The sequence below is a fragment of the Physella acuta genome, unplaced genomic scaffold (assembly GCF_028476545.2).
Source record: "Physella acuta isolate Inbredline_101_S28 unplaced genomic scaffold, ASM2847654v3 ptg000561l, whole genome shotgun sequence".
Taxonomy (NCBI): Eukaryota; Metazoa; Mollusca; class Gastropoda; family Physidae; genus Physella; species Physella acuta.
Window position 1 is genome coordinate 718,490 of NW_026732080.1, and position 25,341 is coordinate 743,830.

The 25,341-nt window shown below is 42.8% G+C and overlaps 1 protein-coding gene across 2 annotated transcripts; it reads right to left on the reverse strand.

The window, feature by feature from the left end:
• Positions 1-119: 119 nt before the first annotated feature.
• LOC131946432 (uncharacterized) lies at positions 120-25,341 on the reverse strand. 2 transcript variants are annotated; one of them, XM_059307192.1, is made up of 11 exons: positions 25,186-25,341; positions 15,946-16,372; positions 13,347-13,438; positions 12,231-12,354; positions 10,859-11,319; positions 9,707-9,895; positions 6,186-9,517; positions 5,381-5,652; positions 4,798-4,918; positions 4,157-4,411; positions 120-3,664 (listed from the first exon to the last, which is right to left on the reverse strand). In XM_059307192.1, the coding sequence occupies exons 2-11, from the start codon at positions 15,990-15,992 to the stop codon at positions 3,617-3,619; spliced, it is 4,941 nt and encodes a 1,646-aa protein (XP_059163175.1). In that variant the 5' UTR covers positions 15,993-16,372; positions 25,186-25,341; the 3' UTR covers positions 120-3,616. The 2 variants fall into 2 exon arrangements, with proteins under 2 accessions (XP_059163175.1, XP_059163176.1); XM_059307193.1 differs by lacking the exon at positions 25,186-25,341 and adding an exon at positions 23,112-23,667.

Sequence of the window (25,341 nt, forward strand, 5' to 3'; positions counted from 1 at the left end):
TGGTCAAGTTTCCTAATCAATCATTGACATCCCCATTTAGTTACACCCAAAACAATAGCAACAATATGAAACTTATGGCTATTAATAAGATTAAAATTTTACTAACTAAAAAATATTTTAGACTTAAAGATTTTATTCCTTGAATTTGGTCATGTAGTAACACAAGATAGTTTGTAACAACACAAACAAGATATAGGAAAAAAACAGTTTCAACATTGATATGTTCATGAAAGCAAAGGACATCAAATCTGCATGTAAACAATAATAAAATAGAAATAAACCAAGTCACCATCGCAAAGTTTGAGCAAAATATTTCATCAATATAGACAGGCCCTGGGGGATTAGTGTTTATGTTAGTTCTGTTTTCAAATTAATATTAATTATTATTTCAAAGAATTTTCATTGAATATACAAAGGGTCTAAAATATAAGAAATATTTTTTTAAAACAAGAAAAGTTATTGGTCAATTTTGAATCTGAGATTTTTGTTACTGAAAAGTAATAGGGATTCAGATTCAAATGGATTCTTCAAAAATACTGAAAATAAATCAAGGATTTTCATATGTATTAAATATGAACATTAAATATGGCACACTGGTAAAGTTTGTACATTCATGTTCATACACAAAAAAAAAAAACATTAATGGCACCATATGAAAGTTACTTCCCATTAAAACAAGGGAATGAACTCCCCACTTGAAAAAAATAAATCTTTATTTATGACTAGTACACATACAAAATTAGATTATGCACCAAATCATAATGGATTTAGTTCATTATTTATGATTAAATATGTTTGGATTTCTAAATATTTGAAAATTAAATTTAGCTTTCTGTAACATATCCCAGAAGTCTATATAAATGATAATTAATACTGATCTGATTTTTTTAATGTAACGAACATTTTACAACTACTATAGAAAAATGTTTCTTTGTTGAGCTTTCACCTCAGCTCTTTCTAGTAATTAACAGTCATTTTGTTTATGTAACAGCTGATTTCGTAGTCATTTTGTTTATCAGTTAATTTAACAGATTAATTAATTTTATTTTAACCTGAAACACACATTCGTTTAGAGAGTGTTCATATTTATAGTAGATTTATATATATATAGATGAAAACTTATTTAAACAAGGTAAGTCAATCAATCATACCCTGTCTCAACTTTTTTTTACAAAACTTTCACCATTCCGTTTCATAATGGAACTTTTTAATTAAATTCCGTTTCATAATGGAACTTTTTAATTAAATTCCGTTTCATAATGGAACTTTTTAATTATTAAAACAAATTCAGCCTGCAAAATATGTATCTCAATATAAAAAAAAAGATGCAACATTTTTATAAGCCATTTTAAGAAGATAAGAAGGACGACACAACTGCAGACAACAATTGGTTTATATTTCACAGTTAGAGCAATCGTTTCAGGTGTACATGCAATATGCATTCAAGGAAAAAGTTTTCATAACACAATTAGATCTAGAAGCCGTGAATGAACTGGATTTCTAACCAGGGAAGCAGGGACCCAAAAAGGTCAGAACTTTCCCCCTATCTCCCCCTTCTATAGTAAATAGGTTTTTATTCATTTGGCATTTTAATTACGGCAGAAACCTTAAACTGTTTTGTTTAATTTACAAATTGGAAAATATTTAATAAAATATGTACACAATGAAGAAAAGTATCTTCATTTTAAATTATGGAAAAAATGGATCATGGAAAAATACTATCAGGAATGCTTTGTAAAACAAGATTTAAAAGGTAACTGTTTAGTAAAAAAAGCATTTTTGAAGTATTTGCGTAAAATGAGTTGACACCTGAACAAGGTTGAGACAAACAATAGCAAGGAATGTAGGCATAACATCTGTCAAGTGAAGAATTCAGAAAGCTAAATCAAGAAAAGGCAGAAATATTTTTAAAACTGTACAACAATGGTTTATGAATTTATTTAAAAATATCAATCAATCATTTCCCAGTAGTTTTCAAATGACTTTTTAAAAAGGTTAAGAGTTTAAGTTATTATTTTCCATAATTTAAAAAAAGTGAAATAAAAAAATGAGATGAGAGATGCGGTGATGGTGAGGCACATTTGGAGTTACTCGATGTCTTTCTACAATTGATGAGGTCAAAGTCTTTTGTAGGCTCGATCAGTTTTTATTTAGAAAACTAAAGAAAAAAAACAAAAAATATTTTGCCCCCTTAGGTTCATAGCAGAAAGTTAATAGATGAATTTCATTATATAGCTTTAACCTTGTGATTTCTAAATTTAAATCCGTAAACATTTATAAAATCAAAACTACCATTTTTGAAGATATCTGAGTATTTTTACAATTTAAATTGAGTAAAGTCAATAAATGATTTCCCATGCTAGGCTACTTTACTTTATTATTATTAATACTGACATTATTTTTTTTTTATATTGTTCACTTAATCAGCTACCTATATTTTTTGTTTTTCAATTGACACTTTGAAAGTAATCTCTTTCAATCAGAGTTTATCAAAGTGCTTTACTTCAACTTTTTCAAAAAAAAAGTTAGTTTACAATTGTTTCATTAAAATATGTGTATAGTTATCATTTTGCAATTGAGATAATCTGAATTAAACTCATCTTTCTAATTTAAAAACCTAAAAGTAAAAATTTGCTGAAATTGTTCCATGAACATTTAACAGGTAAAAACAACTTGCTAATTTCTCTTCAAATACTCGTATGTGTCAAGTAATATCAAGTTTTGTGAGCCATAATATCAATGTCGTACAGCTGGGGAGATCTGTTGTGTGAACCCTGTGTTGCATAGCACACCCATTATGTCAGCGCAGGTCCCTCAATAATACTGAGTTTACATTGGCATAGCTTTCATCTAGGCTGCTTCACAACCACAGATGCAATGTAAAAAATTATTTAGATTTCCTTGTAAAACTTTTTCATGGACTAAAATTACTTTCTCCATTGTTTAAAGATGTAAATTCTTAATTATTCCTTTGATTCTATAAAAGAATTGAATTTCCCTTCGTTAATTAGTTTTGGCTTAAGTAAACTGACTTATTAAATTCTAACAGTAGAAGGCACAGTTCTCTGTTTTAATGCTTCAACAGTTTAAAATTAACAGACCAATCTGTTTACTTTAAATTACAGTACAAAGTAGTGCTGTTGATAACTAGGTCAATAAAAAAACAATTCACCAACTCAAGCTAGTTTCACAAAAACCACACACATTTGAAAACAAATGCTCGAATTTTAAATAGTTGGAATTAAAATAAAATATTTTACACCAATCCACATTTTTTACAGACTTACAATAGTTGGCTGGAAAAAGACAGCCAAAATATGAAAACAATACAGAAAATATTTCCTTTTATTCTGTCTGCAGAAAACATTTTCTGTATTAGAGAGTGCCCCACCCAGTGGAACACACGACCAGAAAGGTCAAGGTCAAACTTATTTTCTCATAAGTCCAAAAGTAGGAAATAAAAAAAAAAAGTTAAAATAAAAAAATGACAATTTGATGTGGTCAACTATACAATTAAGAATGTACATGTTGTTAGTGTAGTTTGGTACAATGAGGCACATGGTGATTATTAAAACAATGATAATAATTCTTGTCGTCCAGCACAGCCCAAGTTGAATCATGACAGAGGCTTGCACTCCGCTGCGTGGATACCCCAGTGTTTGCTCTGGAGAAAAATATTATTTATTTATAGATTTGAATGTAAAAAGTAATCAATGGTAACTTTTTTTCTACATTAAAAATTTTTATTTGTAGATTTGAATGTAAAAAGTAATCAATGGTAACATTTTTTCTACATTAAAAATTTTTATTTGTAGATTTGAATGTAAAAAGTAATCAATGGTAACATTTTAAACCATCAGATTTTTTCTACATCTAAATATTTTATAAAATTTGGTTTAGTTTTTAGTTACCATGGCCATTTGTTTAAAAAAAGCCAAAGTAAAATAAATTTTAAGTGTTCAGCTAAAAAAAATTAATTTAAAAAACATTCTAGTTTTTTAAATGCCAATTAAAACATTAAACATGGTAAACTACAAGCCTACAATGTAAACAGAAGTAAGGTCACAAGAACCAGCTACTTACACTGCCACAAAAAAATGACCTTAAACTACCACAAAAAATGACCTGAACACAAAGAACTAGCAAGAAGAATTACCTGACACGTTTGGTTACAGTACCAGACCCGTCTACAGCTTGAGCACAGGTACACAGCCAGTTTACCACAAACTCGGCACAAACTGTTAGTCACACTGCTGGGCTGCCCGGGCACCATGCCCCCATACCCAGCTACAGGCCTAGGGGGGACAGGAATTGGGGGCATGTTGCCAGGCGGCATTCCTGAAGGACCTTGTGTCTGTGGTGCCACCTGGCGAGGTCGGTCAAACATGGTTGGCTTGGACTGCTGTCTCTGCTACAAATTATAAATAAAATAATTTTTTTTATTGTCTCACATTAATGTAGTTCTCTGCTACAAGTAATATTTTTTTTATCATCTTAATATTTATCACCTAGATGTTCTTTTAGATTGATTAAGTAAAATACTATCAACCAGCCTCCCAGGGGGATTGCATTGTCCATAAAAGAAAATTACTTTTCTCTGGGGGGGGGGGGGGGGGGACTTTCATGATGTAAGGGTTTTTAAACAAAAAATTTAATGATAATTTTTTGAAAAACATTGTATTGTATGTTTTCTTTTAATGTTACACAAATTTGTCAATTAAAGTCGCTATTAAATATAAACTATTTCTTAAATGTAAAATAGTTCCTGTGGTTAAAAAAGGGTCAAGAAATATTGACCTGATGTAGCATAGCCAAATGTTCCGCCTCAGTGGGTCTGTGGTGAAGGCCTGGATTTTGGCCCATCATTAAACCTGCATTCACTGCACTGTTGGGCGACAAATTAGGATAGTTGGGGGAGCTGAAAAGAATTGTTTCAATATTAAAATTACTCTTACTTTTTGATTTTCTATTTGTTATCTATTTATTAAATGCTGGAAATTGTGAATCTCCTTAACCCTTTAATTGACATGTAACAAAATTAACATCTCCAGTAAAATATTGGCATGAACTGAATAATTTGATTAAAAATATTTTACCATTTATTTATATATTGTGGAAATATTTTAGTGAAATTCTAAATATTTTAGTGCATACAGCGAACAAATATTTTATGCCAATATCCTACAATTGTTAGTGCAAATAGTATAAAACTATTTCAAGGCAGAAAGTAGAAATTTGTAAATACAAATATTATAAAAATATTTTAGTGCAGATTAGTAGAAATATTTTTGTTCATATATGATATAAATATTTAAATGCAGACACTGTGTTTAAATATTGTATAAATATTTTAATGCAGATAATGTAGCATTTTTTTTACCTGGAGCACTCTCCAAACATTAACTGCGGGATACCCAAGTTTTGTCCCCCATGAGGTGGCGCCACCAGTGACATCCTCTGATTGGTTGGAGAAGGAATTTCCCCTGAGGCGATGGATTTCTGTGTGCTGAGGCCCTGTTGTAGCTGGTGGAACTGGTACTGCTGCTGCTGTTGCATTATCTGCTGTTGCTGTTGTTGTTGATGTAGTTTTTGATAAGTGATGGCGTCTAGATTTTGGTTTAGATTTGGGTTCTGTAGATAGGGTGATCTCGGCTAAAATAAAAGTTTTACATTTTTTCAGAACATTATTGAAATTTATGTAATTATGTTGATAATTAGTTGCAGTAGGAATTAAATTACGCCAGAATTTTTTAAATGTTGTCGGAAATGAAGAGAACTTTAAAGTAAAAGTGATTGATAAAACTATTATTCTAAAGTTTATTTCCACACACATACGCAATGTTGCAAGTTGAAAATGAAATTTTCCAGGTTCGTATATTAACTTATGTCTATAGTATTCTACCAGATCAGTTGCATTAATCTTCTGCTACTAATAGAGTGTGCTTACTTACTCTTCCTTTCTAAACTTGACTTGTCAGTAAATACATGCTCAGAAAAACAAAGCAGTATAGAAATCAAGGGTTATTTGTGTGATATAAGTCTTAGCTTGTGTGTGTCTAAAAATAAAACCATAGAGTATGATAGAGCCCACTGACCTGTAGCCCTGAATGTTTATTTGTGTGATTAAAGTTGTATCATGTGTGTGTCTAAAAATAAAACCATAGAGTATGATAGAGCCCACTGACCTGTAGCCCTGAAGGCCCCAAGCTGCAGTTGTCCACACTCCCGTACGACCTCCAGGACGGGATGTTGCCGTCCAGGGGCGGGTGGGTCCGCAGCTTCTTCTGCTGCTGCTGCAGCTGCGCGTGCCTCATGTAGCTCTCCCCCAGACTCCCGGGCGCCGGGAGGGGCGGGCGTTGTTGGAAAGTTTGGCTTGTGATCGGCTGTGGGTGGTGGCCAGCCACGCTGGAGTGCAGGCTGGTGTGTGGCGGCAAGGTGTGGGTGTGGCTGACACCACTGTGGCTGATGCTCTGCTGGTTGAACAAGGGACCAACCTCCAGCTGAAGGTGCTTCTGCTGCTTGTACAGGAGGTCGGAATGTTTTTGGAAGGCTGGGTGGACTTCCCCACGCCCTCTCTGCTTGTCCATCTCCTCTGCCAGCAGCCTGTTGCCCACGTCGCCTTCTGGAAACATCTCCAGACCAGAGTTTGAGAGCAGATGGCTGGACCTGGGCTGGTTGCCGGGGGAATGACCTCGCCATTGACCTTGAGATGAGGCAAACTCTGAGCCCGTCGCGTGCTGCTCGTCCACCCAGCTCATGCCGACGTGCGTGTTGGAGGAGAAGCGTGGCGAGAGCTCGTCTGGCTTGTGGAAGGTCGTGCCCATCGTGGTCTGGGCGGGCATCTGAGGGTCTGCCATGCCGGGCGGGTTGCTGGAGTAGCGCTGCCTGTGCTGGGTTACCGAGGACACGCTGGGCCGCACGTGGTCTCTGAAGAAAGGATCCTTCACAGGCACTGGTCTCGCAGGTTCCCTGACAGGTTCCCTGACAGGTTCCCTCGCAGGCAAGCGGTGCCGTGTTGTAATAAAGCCACCTGGTCTAGACCTGTCGTTAAATCCATTGGGTAAAGCATTGGATTTGTCTTGACCTGGCGCAAATTCAAACAGTGCATCATCCCCAGGAGCACCCAGCCTTGACCTTAGACTAGGTTGATAAGCCTGAGGTCTCCTCCCCAGGGCGTCTTGCCGCGCGTACTGCAGCGGATCCGGCGACGTCTGGTGGTTGAAGCCTGGCTGAGTATGTGCTGTTGGTGTGCCGGGCAGAACCAGTGTTGCCTTTTCATCGCTGGGGGTCCGAACATCTTTAGTAAGGTCTATGATCAGGTTATTCTGTGGCCTGACATGAACTTTAAAAGCGCTTTTCTTCTCGCCGTCATCCGAGCCAAAGGATGGTCTGTCGTTGGGCTGTAAGCTGGGCGGGATGGGGTGGGACTGAATGACAGGCCGCTGTAGCGTGTTCTGCTGATGCTGCTGTAGAGGTGGAGGAGGCCCGATAGATTCAGGCTTGGAGAAAAACCGCTTGTCGGGGGCGCCGGCAGACGACAGCTGGAAACTGGGCTGTGGTTTGTTGACTTGGTCGGCTGACTTTGGGCCGGAGTCAAGGACAGGATGACTTCGCTCCCTTAGCTCAGACTCGTCCAGGGATTTCCTCTGCGCCCTGATCAGGGTTGTCTCCCCAGAGGGCGCCGACATGGGGGCGCTGGAGCTGTCAGAGTTCTTGATGGGGCGCGGCGCTATGCTCCTGTACGTGGGCTGTGGTTTGGACCCCTGTGGGGTGGGGCGGGAGGTGGTGGAAAGAGGAGCACCAATTTGAGATGTCGAATATTTAGCAGAACTTGGCAGTGTAGTTGAGCAACTGGTGGAGGAAGCGAACGAACCACCAATAGCGACAATAAGATTCCCAGCGGTCTGAAAAGGCCTTTGGCTGTGTGCTTTCTGGGGCTGGTCGTCTTTGGGCGCCTCCTTGCTGAGGAATGGAGGCTCGAGAATGGCGACGTTCCGGCGGTGATACGGTCCCTGAAAGTAGGCGGAGTTGTTGACGTGCGTCATATCCAAAGGCGCCGTTTGCGGTTGGTTTTGGTGGGCAGGGACGGGTTTCAAAACCTTCTCAGAATCTGTCTTTTTCTCCGCGTCCGACTCTTGCTTGTGAGCTGAAGGCGATTCGGTTTTGTGTTGCTCTTGTTTTAAATCCGGGGTTTTGGAGGACACCTCGAGAGTTTTCTCCCCTTCATTGGAACTTGCTGGAATGCCCGAAGGCTCAACAGTTTTGAGATTCTCATTAACAGTTTCTGAAAGTTCTGGAATATCCACTTCCAGAACTTCCGTTTTGCACTTGACCTTTGACGTATCCACATCCTTTGGATTCGACTCTGGATTGATCACGACCTCTGACACTTCAGTTTTTACAACCGACTGTGACGTCGCTATACAGCCCGCGACTTTCAAATCGGATTCAGGTAAAGCTGTTTCACCTTTTGACAAGGCCGTTTCGTTTTTATTGACTGTTGTTTCACTTTTGTTAAAAGCGGTTTCACTTTTGTTAAGAACTGTTTCGCTTTTGTTAAAAACTGTTTCACTTTTGTTAAAAACTGTTTCACTTTTGTTAAAAACTGTTTCACTTTTGTTAAAAGCCGTTTCACTTTTTGTGAACGGACTGTCTAAAACGGAAATTTGTGGAACAGGTTTTGGAGCGGCCTCCGTGGCAGTCGGTGCCGGCACTGTCTGGCAGGGCGCGGCGGTGCCAGGTGGTGTTTTTGATGGCGTGTGGGTGTGTGCTGGGGAGGGGATCAGTGACGAGGGTGTCGGGGGGTGTGTCAGCAGGGTCAGGGTCGACACCGTGGTTAGCGCTGACGTGGGGGTCAGACTAGACCCGGGTTTAGCGGGGACGAAAGACTTGTCAGCGTCAAGTGATAGCGCGTTGAAATGTCCCATTCGGTCGATGTCCCGTTTCGCCTTCTTCATCTCCATAATGCGCAGCTGTTCCGCCTTCCGTTTCCTCATGATGGCCACCTGCATCTGCTCCTGTGCCTTCCGCTCGGCCAGTTTCTCCAGAGCTTTGAACTCGATCAGATGTTTCTGGAACTCCTGGTCCAACTCCGCGTCCGTCATCGTCTTGGAGGACTGGTACGACGAGGTCAAGGACATGGGCACGTCCATGACGTCAGACTTGAGACTGGTGTCCATGGGCTCCGGCTGGGTCAAGGTGACCAGCGAGGGCTCCACGTCACGTGATACCAGCCGGCTGTTCCGGTCCATGTCCGTCTCGGTCTCTAGCTCGGCAGACAGGGCCAGGCCGATGGTGATAGACTCGTCGATCAGGGCCCCGTCCCCGCCCTCCCCCAGCAGGAGTTGACCCTTGGGGCTGTCCATGGCGATCCCGCCCGACGTCTTCATGCATAGGTCGAGAGTGTCGTTGTGCATTGGGAAGCTTCGTTCAACTTTGAACTCTGACCCCATGGGGTTTCGTTGTTGTGGTTTGGTAGACAAAATATTCTCATCGGAGACATCCGTTTGAATGGAATCTATTTATAGAACAGAAAAAAAACAATTGTGTATTTTAATGTAATCATTTGATTTTTGTTATATTTTACAACACATATTATTATTATTATTATTATTATTATTATTATTAATAATAATATTAACAAGTTAAAAAAAAAATTCTATTCGAACGTTATTTCCCTTATCAAGGGCGCCAACCCTGCCTTTACCTATGGCTTGAGCCAGCTGTGAGGCGGGTATGGCGGTCTTCACGGCAACCTTCAGGTCCATCGACGTCTGGGAGCTGACCAGTCCCAGGAACGGTGACGACATCGTGGCCGTCTTGAGCTGCACCTGGGGCAGGACCATCTGCACGGGGGGGTTCCCCTTGGTGCGGGCGTTCACTGTGCCCAGAGACTCTGGGGGGAGAGGCAAACGGTGGGTCAAAAGATGTCAGTGGGGGTGGGGGGGGGGGGAAACTAAGTCAGTGGGGGGGGGGGGTGAGGGGGGGGGGGTCAGAGGCTCGTGAGGAGGGAGAGAAACGCTGGGTCAAAGGGAGTTTGGGGGGGGGAGGAGGAAAAAGTTGGGGGGTTGCACGTCATGTTTAGATGTTTGAAACGTGCTAGGACTTGAATGTGTTTGACCTTAGGACACACCTGTGTCCAGCTCCGGTAGGACACACTGTGTCTATTTCTGATGGTTACCTGACATCTTTGAGTCACCTCAGCACTAACCAGTACCTGGGATGTGTCATTCAAAACAAAGGCCACACTAATACAGTCCACACACCTAACCATCAGATAAACTCTACTTCATCTTCCTATTTTAATCTCTCCCCATCATCTGAGAGATGTCCCGAACATCTGGCCCATTGAAGTGTTGGCGTATCTGTTTTTTTCAACGCGTGTCGCTAGTAGACTCAAAGTGGGCGAACAGAACAGATTATATCAACATTGCACGTGTGCTTGTTTCCATGTGTGGATTAAACCATGTGGATAAGTGGTTTAAGCCACGCGGATAAGTGGATTAAAGCATGCTAATTTGTTAAATTAAGCACAGATGTCTGCGAATGTGTACAGGCGAGACTTGCAACGTGTACACTGGAGGGGGGGGGGAGATAAATTAGATGGAATAAAATTAATGAAGGGATGCAATCCCGTTGGAAGAGTATTGATATTTTAGCCAGCACATATGTTGGGGGCCCACTGAATGACACACCCACACGTTTAAATGGTTGTATGTTGGTGCCACCATATATGGTTGTATGTTGGTGCCACCATAAATGGTTGTATGTTGGTGCAAGCATATGTGGTTGTATGTTGGTGCCACCATATATGGTTGTATGTTGGTGCAACCACTGTGTAACGGACCCCCGGGCTCACCTGATTTCTTCAGACACAGATCTAGGGGCACGCCCACATCTCCCGGGGCGGGGGTGGAGGTGAGCGACGATGACGTGGTTGTCTTGGTGGTGCTGGGCGAGGCTGACGTCACCGTGGTCGTCGTCTTGGTGCTGGAACTAATCCACACGCCGCAGCCGGCACAGTTGCCGGACCCGGCGTGCAGGGACTGGCATTCCGAGCACCTGGCCGGACCCTGGGGCGTGGCCGACGGCGCTGACGTCACATCCGGTGAATTGAGCGTGGAGACGCTCTCGGACTTGACGTCAGGCTCTGTCAGCCTCGGGTGAGGAGCGTCTTCTGACGTCACGTCCGGTCTGTTTTCGTTGGACAAGGCTGGCACGTGGTCCCCGGTGTCCTCGACCTTGACATTGCCTTGGGGGTGTGTCTCTGACATGTGCAGCAATGGCGGCTCCAGGTCAGGTAGATCAGCAGGTGGTTGCCTGATGGAGCAAGCACCACAAAATGTTAGACAAGTTTGGTTATGCTAGTAGACACCCAGACACTTTCTTTAATCGATAACTCTAGTTATTGAGACGGTATGTCGCGTGAGTATGTTAAATTAACTAATTAACATTGATTAAAATATTAAAATTGTAATTAGCCAGCTTATGTCTAGAACTAGTTCTTTCTTCAGTTCACAAAAGAAAAAAAAATTAAATAAAAAAACGACTTAACAATTCTATTTCAGTTCTTATTATGCTTAGTCACGACTATGTGATTAAATGACCAGGTTTTAAGACAATAATTTAATTATACTGATTGGAAAAGATACTTGAAATGAATATTTTGTTTAGAGCTTAAAACTATATTGAAAAAATTCTGTTATGAAATACACGCAATCACGTTGATTAGTCTGAGTGTTTCTGGAACTTTCGGTACTTGCTACACTGCAAGATGTGAACCTACCTTTGGGTGTTGGTTAAGTGCCAGATGTGAACCTACCTTTGGGTGTTTAGTTAAGTGCCAGATGTGAACCTACATTTGAGTGTTTAGTTAAGTGCCACATGTGAACCTACCTTTGGGTGTTGGTTAAGTGCCAGATGTGAACCTACCTTTGGGTGTTTAGTTAAGTGCCAGATGTGAACCTACATTTGAGTGTTTAGTTAAGTGCCAGATGTGAACCTACCTTTGGGTGTTTTGGTTAAGTGCCAGATGTGAACCTACCTTTGGGTGTTTTGGTTAAGTGCCAGATGTGAACCTACCTTTGAGTGTTTAGTTAAGTGCCAGATGTGAACCTACCTATGGGTGTTTGGTTAAGTGTCAGATGTGAACCTACCTTTGCGGTGTTTGGTTAAGTGTCAGATGTGAACCTACCTTTGGGTGTTTGGTTAAGTGCCAGATGTGAACCTACCTTTCTGTGTTTGTACTGACGGGAGAAGATTTGCCGCCCGGGGGCACGGGACTCACGGCCCGAGAACCGTCTGTGTCGTCGTGGCTGAGATCAATGGTGAGACCACTTTCATCGTTACCATCATCTGTTGGGGGAGCAACCACATGGCATTTAGATGATAGACATCACCACACAAACATCACATGTCATTCACATCACTACACAAACATCACATGTCATTCACATCACCACACAAACATCACATGTCATTTACATCACTACACAAACATCACATGTCATTCACATCACCACACAAACATCACATGTCATTCACATCACTACACAAACATCACATGTCATTCACATCACCACACAAACATCACATGTCATTCACATCACTACACAAACATCACATGTCATTCACATCACCACACAAACATCACATGTCATTCACATCACTACACAAACATCACATGTCATTCATGTAATTCACATGCACATCACAAATCATTCACACGTTGCACACATATACACATAGACATCACAGACCATTTGATTGGTCCTCGTCTAATACATGCTAGAAGCAGGGTTTCATTCAGACATTTTTTTCCGGGAGTGTGTGTGGGGGGGGGGGGGGGGAGGAGAAACTTCTGGGGAGGGCTGGGCGGACACCGCTGAAAGTAAATATTTCCTATGTAAAATATATTTTGTCTATGGCGTCCTAACCCACAGGGAAATGCCTGTAAGAATCTTTGGCTAGAAGGTTTCGTGTTTTTCTAAAGTTTAAAAGCCCATAATTTTTAACGACTAAAATAAAGTAGGTGGGGGGGGGGGGGGGGTCAATGTCCTGACCAACGCTCATCCCCATGTTACCTAGAGACAGCAGGTCTATGTGAGTGTGTGTGTGTGTGGGGGGGGGGGGGTTCAAGGTCTTGACCAAAGGTCACCCCATGTTACCTGGAGACAGCAGGTCTATGTGGGGGGGGGGTAAGGTCTTGACCAGAGGTCACCCCCATGTTACCTGGAGACAGCAGGTCTATGTGGGGGGGGGTAAGGTCTTGACCAACGGTCACCCCCATGTTACCTGGAGACAGCAGGTCTATGTGGGGGGGGGGGGGGGTAAGGTCCCCATGTTACCTGGAGACAGCAGGTCTATGTCGAAGTCCAAGCTCTTGCTGGTGCCAGACAGCAGGTCAGTGGAGCTGAACGGTTCCACTTGAGTGACTTCCCTACAAGGACACAAACAGTTGACATTGGTTAAAAATCTGACATGAAATCACGTGACGGGGTTATCTACGTCATTTCCGGGTTCATCTGCATAATTTATGAACTGCTTGGAACATCTCGCGGAGTCACGTTTATGCCTAAACACGGCGAGATTTGCGTGCTACCAGTAGAGCGTGTCCTAGACAAGTGACCAATGCTTACATTACACTGTACATGCTTACATCGCGCTGTAATGCTTACACAACCAGTCGCTTAACTGTTTTACGGTTTGCTAGGACAGCTAAAAATAGTATCCAAATGTAAACAAATTCACAGTGATCCGCCCTTTCCGGTGTACATGCTCACGTGGTGTTAGAGTTGACAATGTTGCCGACACGACTGTCTGCGTTATAATGTTGCCGACACGACTAGCTGCGTTATAATGTTGCCGACACGACTATCTGCGTTATGATGTTGCCGACACGACTGTCTGCGTTATAATGTTGCCGACACGACTAGCTGCGTTATGATGTTGCCGACACGACTATCTGCGTTATGATGTTGCCGACACGACTGTCTGCGTTATAATGTTGCCGACACGACTAGCTGCGTTATAATGTTACCGACACGACTTTCTGCGTTATGATGTTGCCGACACGACTTTCTGCGTTATAATGTTGCCGACACGACTATCTGCGTTATGATGTTGCCGACACGACTAGCTGCGTTATAATGTTGCCGACACGACTAGCTGCGTTATAATGTTGCCGACACGACTAGCTGCGTTATAATGTTGCCGACACGACTAGCTGCGTTATAATGTTGCCGACACGACTGTCTGCGTTATAATGTTGCCGACACGACTACCTGCGTTATAATGTTAGTTCAAAAGCTGATCAACGGGTGAAGTAGACTTAGATCATTGATATCCCATAATTCTCTGCAGACTGAGGCCAATGTTGGGTCATCATGTTTCCCTAATATCGATGCACCATCGCGAGCGACTGGATGATCAGGGGTTCTTAATCTATTCTAAGCAGGTCTTATGCAAGGTGCCCACAGTCTCATAGAACCCTCCCCCACCCTCCCCCACCCCTCCCTTGATTATTAAAAAATATTTCAAAAATTGATTTAAAAAAAACAACCCCGATATTCACAATCCACGTTTGAAACAGCCACGACAGGGAGCCCTGATAGGGTATCATGAACTAGGAGGGGGGGTGGGCAGGAGGGAAGATTCAAACTCAGACCTTTTAGGTTGTAGTGGTTCTAACTAGTTACCATACAGCCTCACCCTCTAAAACAAGAGAACTCTGTCCCCACACAGAGGATGTGAGAGGGTCCCACACAGAGATGTGAGAGGGTCCCACACAGGGATGTGAGAGGGTCCCACACAGGGCTGTGAGAGGGTCCCACACAGAGGATGTGAGAGGGTCCCACACAGGGATGTGAGAGGGTCCCACACTGAGGATGCGAGAGGGTCCCACACAGGGATGTGAGAGGGTCCCACACAGAGGATGTGAGAGGGTCCCACACAGAGGATGTGAGATTTTGTGTGGTTTTTTTTTTTAAACTGATGTCATTTTGATGCTGTAAATGATGGATTGGGGGAAAAACTGTCACGGGGATAAATCAACAGCTTTCGCTAGCAAAAATGTCCAAGAAATGAAGTAACAGCTTACGCTGTGAGAAAAAAAAAATCAGAAAAAAATTCACAAATTCAGAAAACAAAATCTAAACTCACATGACAAACTTCACAGAAAAAAAAAAAAAACAAAAAACAAGTCGTACATAGTTTTCAAAGAAATACCAATTTCGCCTAATTAAATTTTATTTTTAAAACTCCATGCACATAAACGATGTGACTTTTTCCTGTGACAAATTCTGGAGACAACAGCTAGTAGGGCTACCACGGGCTTCTTAACGTTGTTAAATTAACGCATGTCATTAACCTACATAAACTTAATTAGCATGTGACCCAGCAGTAGCTCATCAGCCATTATTTGTAAACAATATCATCACCTCTTTGTGTCTAATTATAGAACACTGTTTTAAAAACCTTAGACGGACAACAATGCGAAAGAAATTTTGTATCAGAACTAAAGTTAGAACCTCTCCAGTTCAATTTCATCATTATAGGTGTCCACGCTAATTAACTAACGCGGAACAGTTTGTAATTACATAACGATTTTTTCATCCGATGTAGGGTAATTACACCGGAAATCAATTTTTTGCAATGCTTCGTGGACGGCGTGGCGACGTGGAGATATTTAGTTGGTAAGTGGCCATTGGAAAACACAAATATGACTTAACTGTTGGCCAAGTTAGCAGGTTACTGGCCACAAAAAACAACACAAAGATGACTTAACTGTTGGCCAAGTTAGCAGGTAACTGGTAACAAAAAAACACAAAGATGACTTAAATGCTGGCCAAGTTATCGGGTAGGTGGCCATTGAACAACACAAAGATGACTTAACTATTGGCCAAGTTAGCAGGTAACTGGCCACCAACAAACACAAAGACGACTTACTTGTTGGCCATGGTTGCCTGCTCACGTATGGAGATCAGCTCAGGCATGGTGGGGGTGCAGGGAGGGGGACCCCCTCTGTACTCAGCCTCGTCCTCGTCGTGTCTCGCGCCGGCTGTGACGTCACTTTTCCCATCCCTGTCGGTCAGTAGCCGGCCCGTGTCCGGCGTGTCGAGGCCACTGTCCGGCCCCGACTTGGGCGATTTGGTCAGCGAGGCGGCGCTAGAGGTGGAGCTGGAGGTGGAGCCGGGGCTCTTGTTGGAGCCGCCCCTGCTGCCGTCCTGAGAGCCGGTGGTGGCGAGGCTTGTGGAGCCCGGGCTCTGGTTGTAGGAGTTTCGCTGGAGGATCTTCTGCTCCAGCCAGTTGTAGCGGGGTAACTCCTGCAGGATTCTGGCGGCACTGGACTGGCTCAGGTGCTCGGCTAGCAGATCTGGGGAGGACAGGGGGGACAGTTAGGACATGGGGACAATTAGGACAGGTGGGACATTAGGGACAGTTAGGACATGGGGGACAGTTAGGACAGGTGGGACAGGCGGGGGACAATTAGGACAGTTAGGACATGAGGGACAGTTAGGACATGGGGGACAGGCGGGGGACAATTAGGACAGGTAGGACATGAGGGACAGTTAGGACATGGGGGACAGGCGGGGGACAATTAGGACAGTTAGGACATGAGGGACAGTTAGGACATGGGGGACAGTTAGGACATGGGGGACAGGCGGGGGACAATTAGGACAGTTAGGACATGAGGGACAGTTAGGACATGGGGGACAGGCGGGGGACAATTAGGACAGTTAGGACATGAGGGACAGTTAGGACATGGGGGACAGTTAGGACATGGGGGACAGGCGGGGGACAATTAGGACAGGTAGGACATGAGGGACAATTAGGACAGGTGGGACATTAGGGACAGTTAGGACATGGGGGACAGTTAGGACATGGGGACAATTAGGACAGGTGGGACATTAGGGACAGTTAGGACATGGGGGACAGTTAGGACAGGTGGGACAGGCGGGGGACAATTAGGACAGTTAGGACATGGGGACAATTAGGACAGGTGGGACATTAGGGACAGTTAGGACATGGGGGACAGTTAGGACATGGGGACAATTAGGACAGGTGGGACATTAGGGACAGTTAGGACATGGGGGACAGTTAGGACAGGTGGGACAGGCGGGGGACAATTAGGACAGTTAGGACATGGGGGACAGGCGGGGGACAATTAGGACAGTTAGGACATGAGGGACAGTTAGGACATGGGGGACAGGCGGGGGACAATTAGGACAGTTAGGACATGGGGGACAGGCGGGGGACAATTAGGACAGTTAGGACATGGGGGACAGGCGGGGGACAATTAGGACAGGTAGGACATGAGGGACAATTAGGACAGGTGGGACATTAGGGACAGTTAGGACATGGGGGACAGTTAGGACATGGGGACAATTAGGACAGGTGGGACATTAGGGACAGTTAGGACATGGGGGACAGTTAGGACAGGTGGGACAGGCGGGGGACAATTAGGACAGTTAGGACATGAGGGACAGTTAGGACATGGGGGACAGGCGGGGGACAATTAGGACAGTTAGGACATGAGGGACAGTTAGGACATGGGGGACAGTTAGGACAGGTGGGACAATTGGGACAGGCAGGGGACAATTAGGACATGGGGGACAATTAGGGGGGGACAATTAGGGGGGGACAATTAGGACAGGTAGGGGACAATTAGGGGGGGACAATTAGGACAGGTAGGGGACAATTAGGGGGGGACAATTAGGACAGGTAGGGGGCAATTATTACATGGGGGACAGTTAGGACAGGTAGGGGACGATTGGGACAGGCGGGACATAGAGAAGACAATTAGCGATGACATACAATAGTAAATGTGAAAAGGCGAAAAGTAATTTACAATGAATCACCCAGTTATAAATTTTATTCACATCATCATCTCTTCACAGCACACCAACACAACACACCAACACAACACAACACACCAACACAACACAACACACCAACACAACGCACCAACACAACACACCAACACAACACACCAACACAACACATGACACCAACACAACACAACACACCAACACAACACACCAACACAACACACCAACACACCAACACAACACACCAACAAACCAACACAACACACCAACACAACACAACACACCAACACAACACACCAACACCACACCAACACACCACACCAACACACCAACACACCACACCAACACACCACACCAACACACCACACCAACACACCACACCAACACACCACACCAACACACCACACCAACACACCACACCAACACACCACACCAACACACTTCACCAACACACCACACCAACACACCACACCAACACACTTCACCAACACAACACACCAACACAACACACCACACCAAAACAACACACCAACACAACACACCAACACAACACACCAACACAACACAACACACCAACACAACACCACACCACAACACCACACACCAACACCACACACCAACACAACACACCAACACAACACAACACACCAACACAACACAGCAGACCAACATATCACACCAACACAACACAGCAACACAACACACCAACACAACATCGTAACAAACGCACCAGCATCATACCCTCAACGCACAGCAGCAATTCGGATAATGTAAGGCTACCTTTGAGTAATGTAAGGTTACCCATGAGTAATGTAAGGTTACCTATGAGTAATGTAAGGTGTAAGGTTACCCATGAGTAATTTAAGGCTACCTATGAGTAATGTAAGGCTACCTATGAGTAATGTAAGGCTACCTATGAGTAACGTAAGGCTACCTATGAGTAATGTAAGGCTACCTATGAGTAATGTAAGGCTACCTATGACTGACCTGTGGCTACCCACCAGTTAGGTCAGCGACATACCCCCACAGAGAGAAACCACGCGTACGTACAGGAGAGCAGTTTCCCTTCCCCAGCCACACCCGGCCTGATGGGTTGACTAACGTAACATTTGAACAACCCTAAGTCAAGGAAGTTCGAGACGACCACAGCTGCAGGCGATCACAGATCTACTCATCATCTTTTCAACATAGGATCTCTGCCACGTCAGAAATAAACACGAACGATGGCCAAGATGGGGCCATTATAGGCCAAGACAGAGAGCTTTATGGCCATCGGGAGATCTGATACGACCAGAATCGTTGACATAACTTGCCAGTGGTCAAAATAAGCGGCTGTCTTTATCTGCAGTAGACTTAGTTTGATGGCTTTTAAAAGATTGAACATGATCGTTGTTTATTTCTGTTCTTATGGGAGGGAGAGATGGGGGGGGGGGGGGGGGGCGACGCACGGCCATTTTGTTGTGACGTCATGGAGATTAACAGGCTCTATAAAAGGTATGAAATATACCTGTGCTTTTGTTATTGATGTAAAAAAACACACATTAGGTAGAAAATAGCGCAGATCTAAATCTTCACTATCTTTGTAAACATAAGATGCTAGTTTTCTTAACCCCCAAATAGTTATCGGTTGGATTAAAAATAATAGGATAATTATATATATATATATATATATATATATATATATATATATATATATATATATATATATATATATATATATATATATATATATATATATATATATATATAAAACTATTTGTAATATATACCTAAATATATACATAAAGATGTACATATATATACATATATATCCACGCACGTCTCCTCATACAACGTACCCTACAACAGTGGCGTAGCGAGGTCGGATGTCACTCGGTGCGGCACTTAATGGTGGCACCCCCACCCCCAGAGGCGTAGCGACCCTTCCCGGGGACAAACTTTCAAATTTTCGATATGCAACCCCCTCAAACTTTCGATTTGCACCCCCCCCCCCTCGAACTTTCAATTTGCACCCCCCTCCACTCAAGTTTTTCTCTATATATTTGCTATTTTTGCCTTGGTGTCACCCCCGTAAATGGTGTCACCCGGTGCGGTCCGCACCCCCCGCCCCCTCCCCCTCGCTACGCCTCTGCCCTACAACTACCCCAACAACGACTTGTACCAGCCAACTTACCGAGACAATTTTCATGCACCAAAAAACTCCAAAAATAAAAACAAGCCAGTCCCAGTTGGCACAGACCGTTGCTAATTCCGTCCGTGGATTCAAAATATATTCTAATTTATGTAAATGAGTACATTAATTTTCAATCCTCCGATAAGGCACAGTTTAATTACGATTTTTAAGTGTGTTCTACACCAGCGGTAGGTCTATACAAAGTGTACGCCACATTTCAAGACTGATTACAATATTTTAAAATGCAAAGCCTAATGATGCATGCTGAACTTTGTAACAAACCAAAAATTAAAACAAAACAATGTGGTAGATATGCCGACTTTGTAAAACGTCTATGGTAAAAGACAAATAGATCCATTTGTTAAAGTAAATGATTGCGTACGGCCGATTGACGATTCGCGCATACGTACTTCATTTATTGTCTAATCCGCTATTTCCTCTGTTGTGTGAGATCATCGCGATATAGTGGGTACAGGGACAAGACACAATTTGTGACAATTTGTGACAGAACAAGACACAATTTGTGACAGAACAAGACACAATTTGTGACAGAACAAGACACAATTTGTGACAGAACAAGACACAATTTGTGACAGAACAAGACAGAATTTGTGACAATTTGTGACAGGTCAAGACACAATTTGTGACAGGTCAAGACGTACCTGTTTACCTAGTTTAATCATGTACGCGGTCTGATAACAAAAAGTAAGGTGCTGAATTATGTATGTTACCGATCACGTGACCAACTGCTTGTTCTAAATATAGCTCCAAATATTGAGCTCACTCTTGTCTTTTAGCCATACCCACTAATTTATATTGCTATATCAAGTCAATTTAGCCAAACATACCCACTATATAGCTAAATCAAGTCAATTTAGCTAAACATACCCACTAATGTATATTGCTAAATCAAGTCAATTTAGCTAAACATACCCACTATATAGCTAGATCAAGTCAATTTAGTGAAACAAACCCAGTAATGTATATTGCTATATCAAGTCAATTTAGCTAAACATACCCACTATATAGCTAGATCAAGTATATTTAGCTAAACATACCCACTAATGTATATTGCTAAATCAAGTCAATTTAGCTAAACATACCCACTATATAGCTAGATCAAGTCAATTTAGCTAAACAAACCCACTAATGTTTATAGCTATATCAAGTCAATTTAGCTAAACATACCCACTATATAGCTAGATCAAGTCAATTTAGCTAAACAAACCCACTAATGTTTATAGCTATATCAAGTCAATTTAGCTAAACATACCCACTATATAGCTAGATCAAGTCAATTTAGCTAAACAAACCCACTAATGTTTATAGCTATATCAAGTCAATTTAGCTAAACATACCCACTATATAGCTAGATCAAGTCAATTTAGCTAAACAAACCCACTAATGTTTATAGCTATATCAAGTCAATTTAGCTAAACATACCCACTATATAGCTAGATCAAGTCAATTTAGTGAAACAAACCCAGTAATGTATATTGCTATATCAAGTCAATTTAGCTAAACATACCCACTATATAGCTAGATCAAGTCAATTTAGTGAAACAAACCCAGTAATGTATATAGCTATATTAAGTCAATTTAGCTAAACATACCCACTATATAGCTAGATCAAGTCAATTTAGTGAAACAAACCCAGTAATGTATATTGCTATATCAAGTCAATTTAGCTAAACATACCCACTATCTAGCTAGATCAAGTCAATTTAGTGAAACAAACCCAGTAATGTTTATTGCTATATCAAGTCAATTTAGCTAAACACAACCGTGGACATTTCTATAGCCTGAACTTAACCTTAGACCCTACCATCTCGTTCATGTGTTATCTCAAACACACACTAAACAAATCTTTTAAGTGGATGCAGATAATAATAGACCATTCAAATATGGGTTGCACTAATTATCTTTTCTTAAACCTGACCCAAACTGACCAGTACACAACACACAGATACCTCAAACAACACACACACAAAGACACGTAACACACACACACACGTTGATAAGATCACTTGTTGATAAAATGTAAAGTATGTTTCTATTTAAATGCCCATCATTGTATGCTAATTAACCCGAGAAAATATATGCGCGGTCACACTATCCTGTACTGCACTAACGGTAGAGGGGAGGGGGGCGCAATTGGGTCATAGGTCAATGACGCTACGTCACTTGTCCTTGGGGCATGTGTTTTTTTGTTTCATCATCATTGAGTTGTCATTTTTAGATTACAACTGGCCTCATAATCCGATAGCCCCGCTTCGTGATATATTTAGTCGTGGTGTCTCTTGACTCAGTTTATCATACGTTATAAGTAGGCTAAAGACGTGAGATAAATTATACGGGGTGGGGGCCACAATCATACACTAGTGCATGTCAATTAGCCGTACCATCAGGCCTCTAAGTAAGTTGTGTAATGGTGTCTAAACTTTGGACTTCTTTGACGTTTAAAATGTAATTAATTGTATATTATTCTTACACTTATCTAACTTTTTTAAAATTAATCTTTAACACAGAAAATAATTAACCATAAATCTTATTTTACCGTCTACTCGAACCTAAGCACTAAAGATTTTTTTGTCGACCAAACTGGAGATTCGATTATACGGGAAAACGGCAATAAGTAAAGTCACATGTCACAGATGTAGAATGGTATGTAACGATTAGAGGGTACACACACACACACACACATTATATATATATATATATATATATATATATATATATATATATATATATATATATATATATATATATATATATGGAATCAAATATTTGAATCCTTGTGTGGTGAGATTCACATATATAATCTGACCTACATATTCCATAAGGATTTTGTTTAAGATCGCGACATTGTATTTTGTTTTTGTCTAGCACGGTAAATAAAACAGACATCACGTGCACACCGTTGTTGATACTGATAGCAACAACTTTACACTTAAAATGAGCTATTTTTTTTATTATGAAGAGACAGTGTGGGGGTGGGGGGTATTTAAGTCATATGTAGCGACATCAATAACTGCAACCTTCCCCCCCCCCCCCCAGCTAAACCAGGTACACGAATAAATGACGTACTCATTGGGACAATCATGCATTACCTTGTTGGGAGCTACAAGTCCTGTGATGTTAACACAATGCTGGTCAGTCCACAACCAAAACTGTAATAGTATTACCGCGTGACATCAAATCTCCACCAAATCCACTGTCAGTATCCCACGTGACATCAAATCGCCACCAAATCCACTGTCAGTATCCCACGTGACATCAAAAATCCACCAAATCCACTGTCAGTATCCCACGTGACATCAAAGCTCCACCAAATCCACTGTCAGTATCCCACGTGACACCAAAGCTCCACCAAATCCACTGTCAGTATCCCACGTGACAACAAAGCTCCACCAAATCCACTGTCAGTATCACAACTAACACCACGAACAGCCACAAACTCGCGCCACCACATATAACACCATCAGCAAACACAACACATCCTAGCGAGTGGTTAGATCCACACAGAAACACGAATATCCCATACTGAAACACGAATATCCCACCTGGAAACAGCAATATCCCGAACACAAATATCCCAAGTCCCTCCCAGTCAACACTACCCGCCAGCAGACGAGGCGACAAGAGCCAGCAGACGACCAGCGAACGAGCGTGTCGCGAAGATCAAGACCCAGCCACGCTAAATATGGCTTCTCATAAAATGAGGTCACAATTCGAATATAATACCCCAAGTGGGCAGAATCGATTACATACTGTTTTGCGCGTGGTAGACATGAAGGGAATCAACGATAGGGAAAAATCATGCAAATGTCCACATTAATGCTGAATAAATCTACATAATCGAACTGGTTTGAATTGTAAATTTAATTGAAACTAAAATATGGAGGGTAACAAAAAAAAGATGAATTTTCAAGGATGGAAATGACCAATGGCCATCTGAGGATATGTCCCAACGTAAAGTGGTTCAACGTAATCACAGGATACGGTGGGCTTCTAATAAGACTCGGCTTTTTTTTGTATTCGATTTTTTTGAGATCGGAGAATGAATTGTTTGTTGAGGGCATGTGTCCAGCCAAAAAAATTATTACACAGATAATTTGAATAATTATAATCAGTTGGGATGCGGCTCTGTCAAAATTGTCATGTGGCTCACGAGCCAGGAAATGTGTGGTGAAATGGCTCCTGTGGCTAGCAGTCTGTGTGGAGCCACTGGGCAGTTATTACATGTAAGCTTACATCCATAGACATAGAGGTAGACATTTTATTGTGAAAAGATGGGGGCGGGGGGGGGGGGGGGGGGAAACGGGGTGCAGTTTGACACCTTCCACCCCCCCCCCCAAGACACACTACGATGCTCTCTGATGCCCCACCCCACACACGCAGACACAATGGTACACACATGCTACTTGATTCATTAAAATACCCACACAATCCCCATTCTCCACAAAAAATATATCCACACAAACCAAATTATCCACACCCCACCCTCCACACCAACCCCACCCTCAACACCAACCCCACTCTCCACACCAACCCCATTCTCCACACCAACCCCACTTTCCACACCAACCCCACTCTGCCCACCAAACCCACCAACCACACTCTCCACACCAACCCCACCTCCACACCGACCACACCATCCACACAAACCACTCCCCACACCACCCCCATCTCCACACCAACCCCACCTCCACGCCAACCACACCATCCACACAAACCACTCCCCACACCAACCCCACTCTGCCCACCAAACCCACCAACCACACCAACCCCACCCTCCACACCAACCCCACCTCCACACAAACCACTCCCCACACCACCCCCATCTCCACACCAACCACACCAACCCCACTCTCCACACCAACCCCACCTCCACACAAACCACTCCCCACACCAACCCTACTCTGCCCACCAAACCCACCAACCACACTCCACACCAAGCCCACCCTCCACACCAAGCCCACCCTCCACACCAAACACACCAACCCCACCAACCACTCTCCACACCAACCCAACCCTCCACACCAAGCCCACCCTCCACACCAAACCCACTAACCCCACCTCAACACCAACCACTCTCCACACCAACCACACCCTCCACACCAACCACACCCTCCACACAAACCACTCCCCACACCACACCCCCCCCCCACATTGAGCACTGACCTGGCGACTCTGGTTTAGCCACACCAGCCACAGCAGTTGTGTCCACCTGTTTCCTGCGCCGCTTCGGTGCGCAACTTCCGGTAACCTCACCCGATTCTGTGCAACACAAAAAGAAACTTAATTAATTAATTCGCCATCTGGGATCATCCTACAATT

Bases quoted from the DNA above. Each gene is read 5' to 3' on its own strand.
- LOC131946432 (XM_059307192.1), bottom strand. From the start codon at position 15,992: ATGCCTGAGCTGATCTCCATACGTGAGCAGGCAACCATGGCCAACAA. The intron at 9,518-9,706 runs GTAAAGGCAGGG...TTCTATAAATAG, and splicing joins ACAGCTGGCTCAAGCCATAG to ATTCCATTCAAACGGATGTC. The intron at 5,653-6,185 runs GTCAGTGGGCTC...CTTTTATTTTAG, and splicing joins TGGGGCCTTCAGGGCTACAG to CCGAGATCACCCTATCTACA.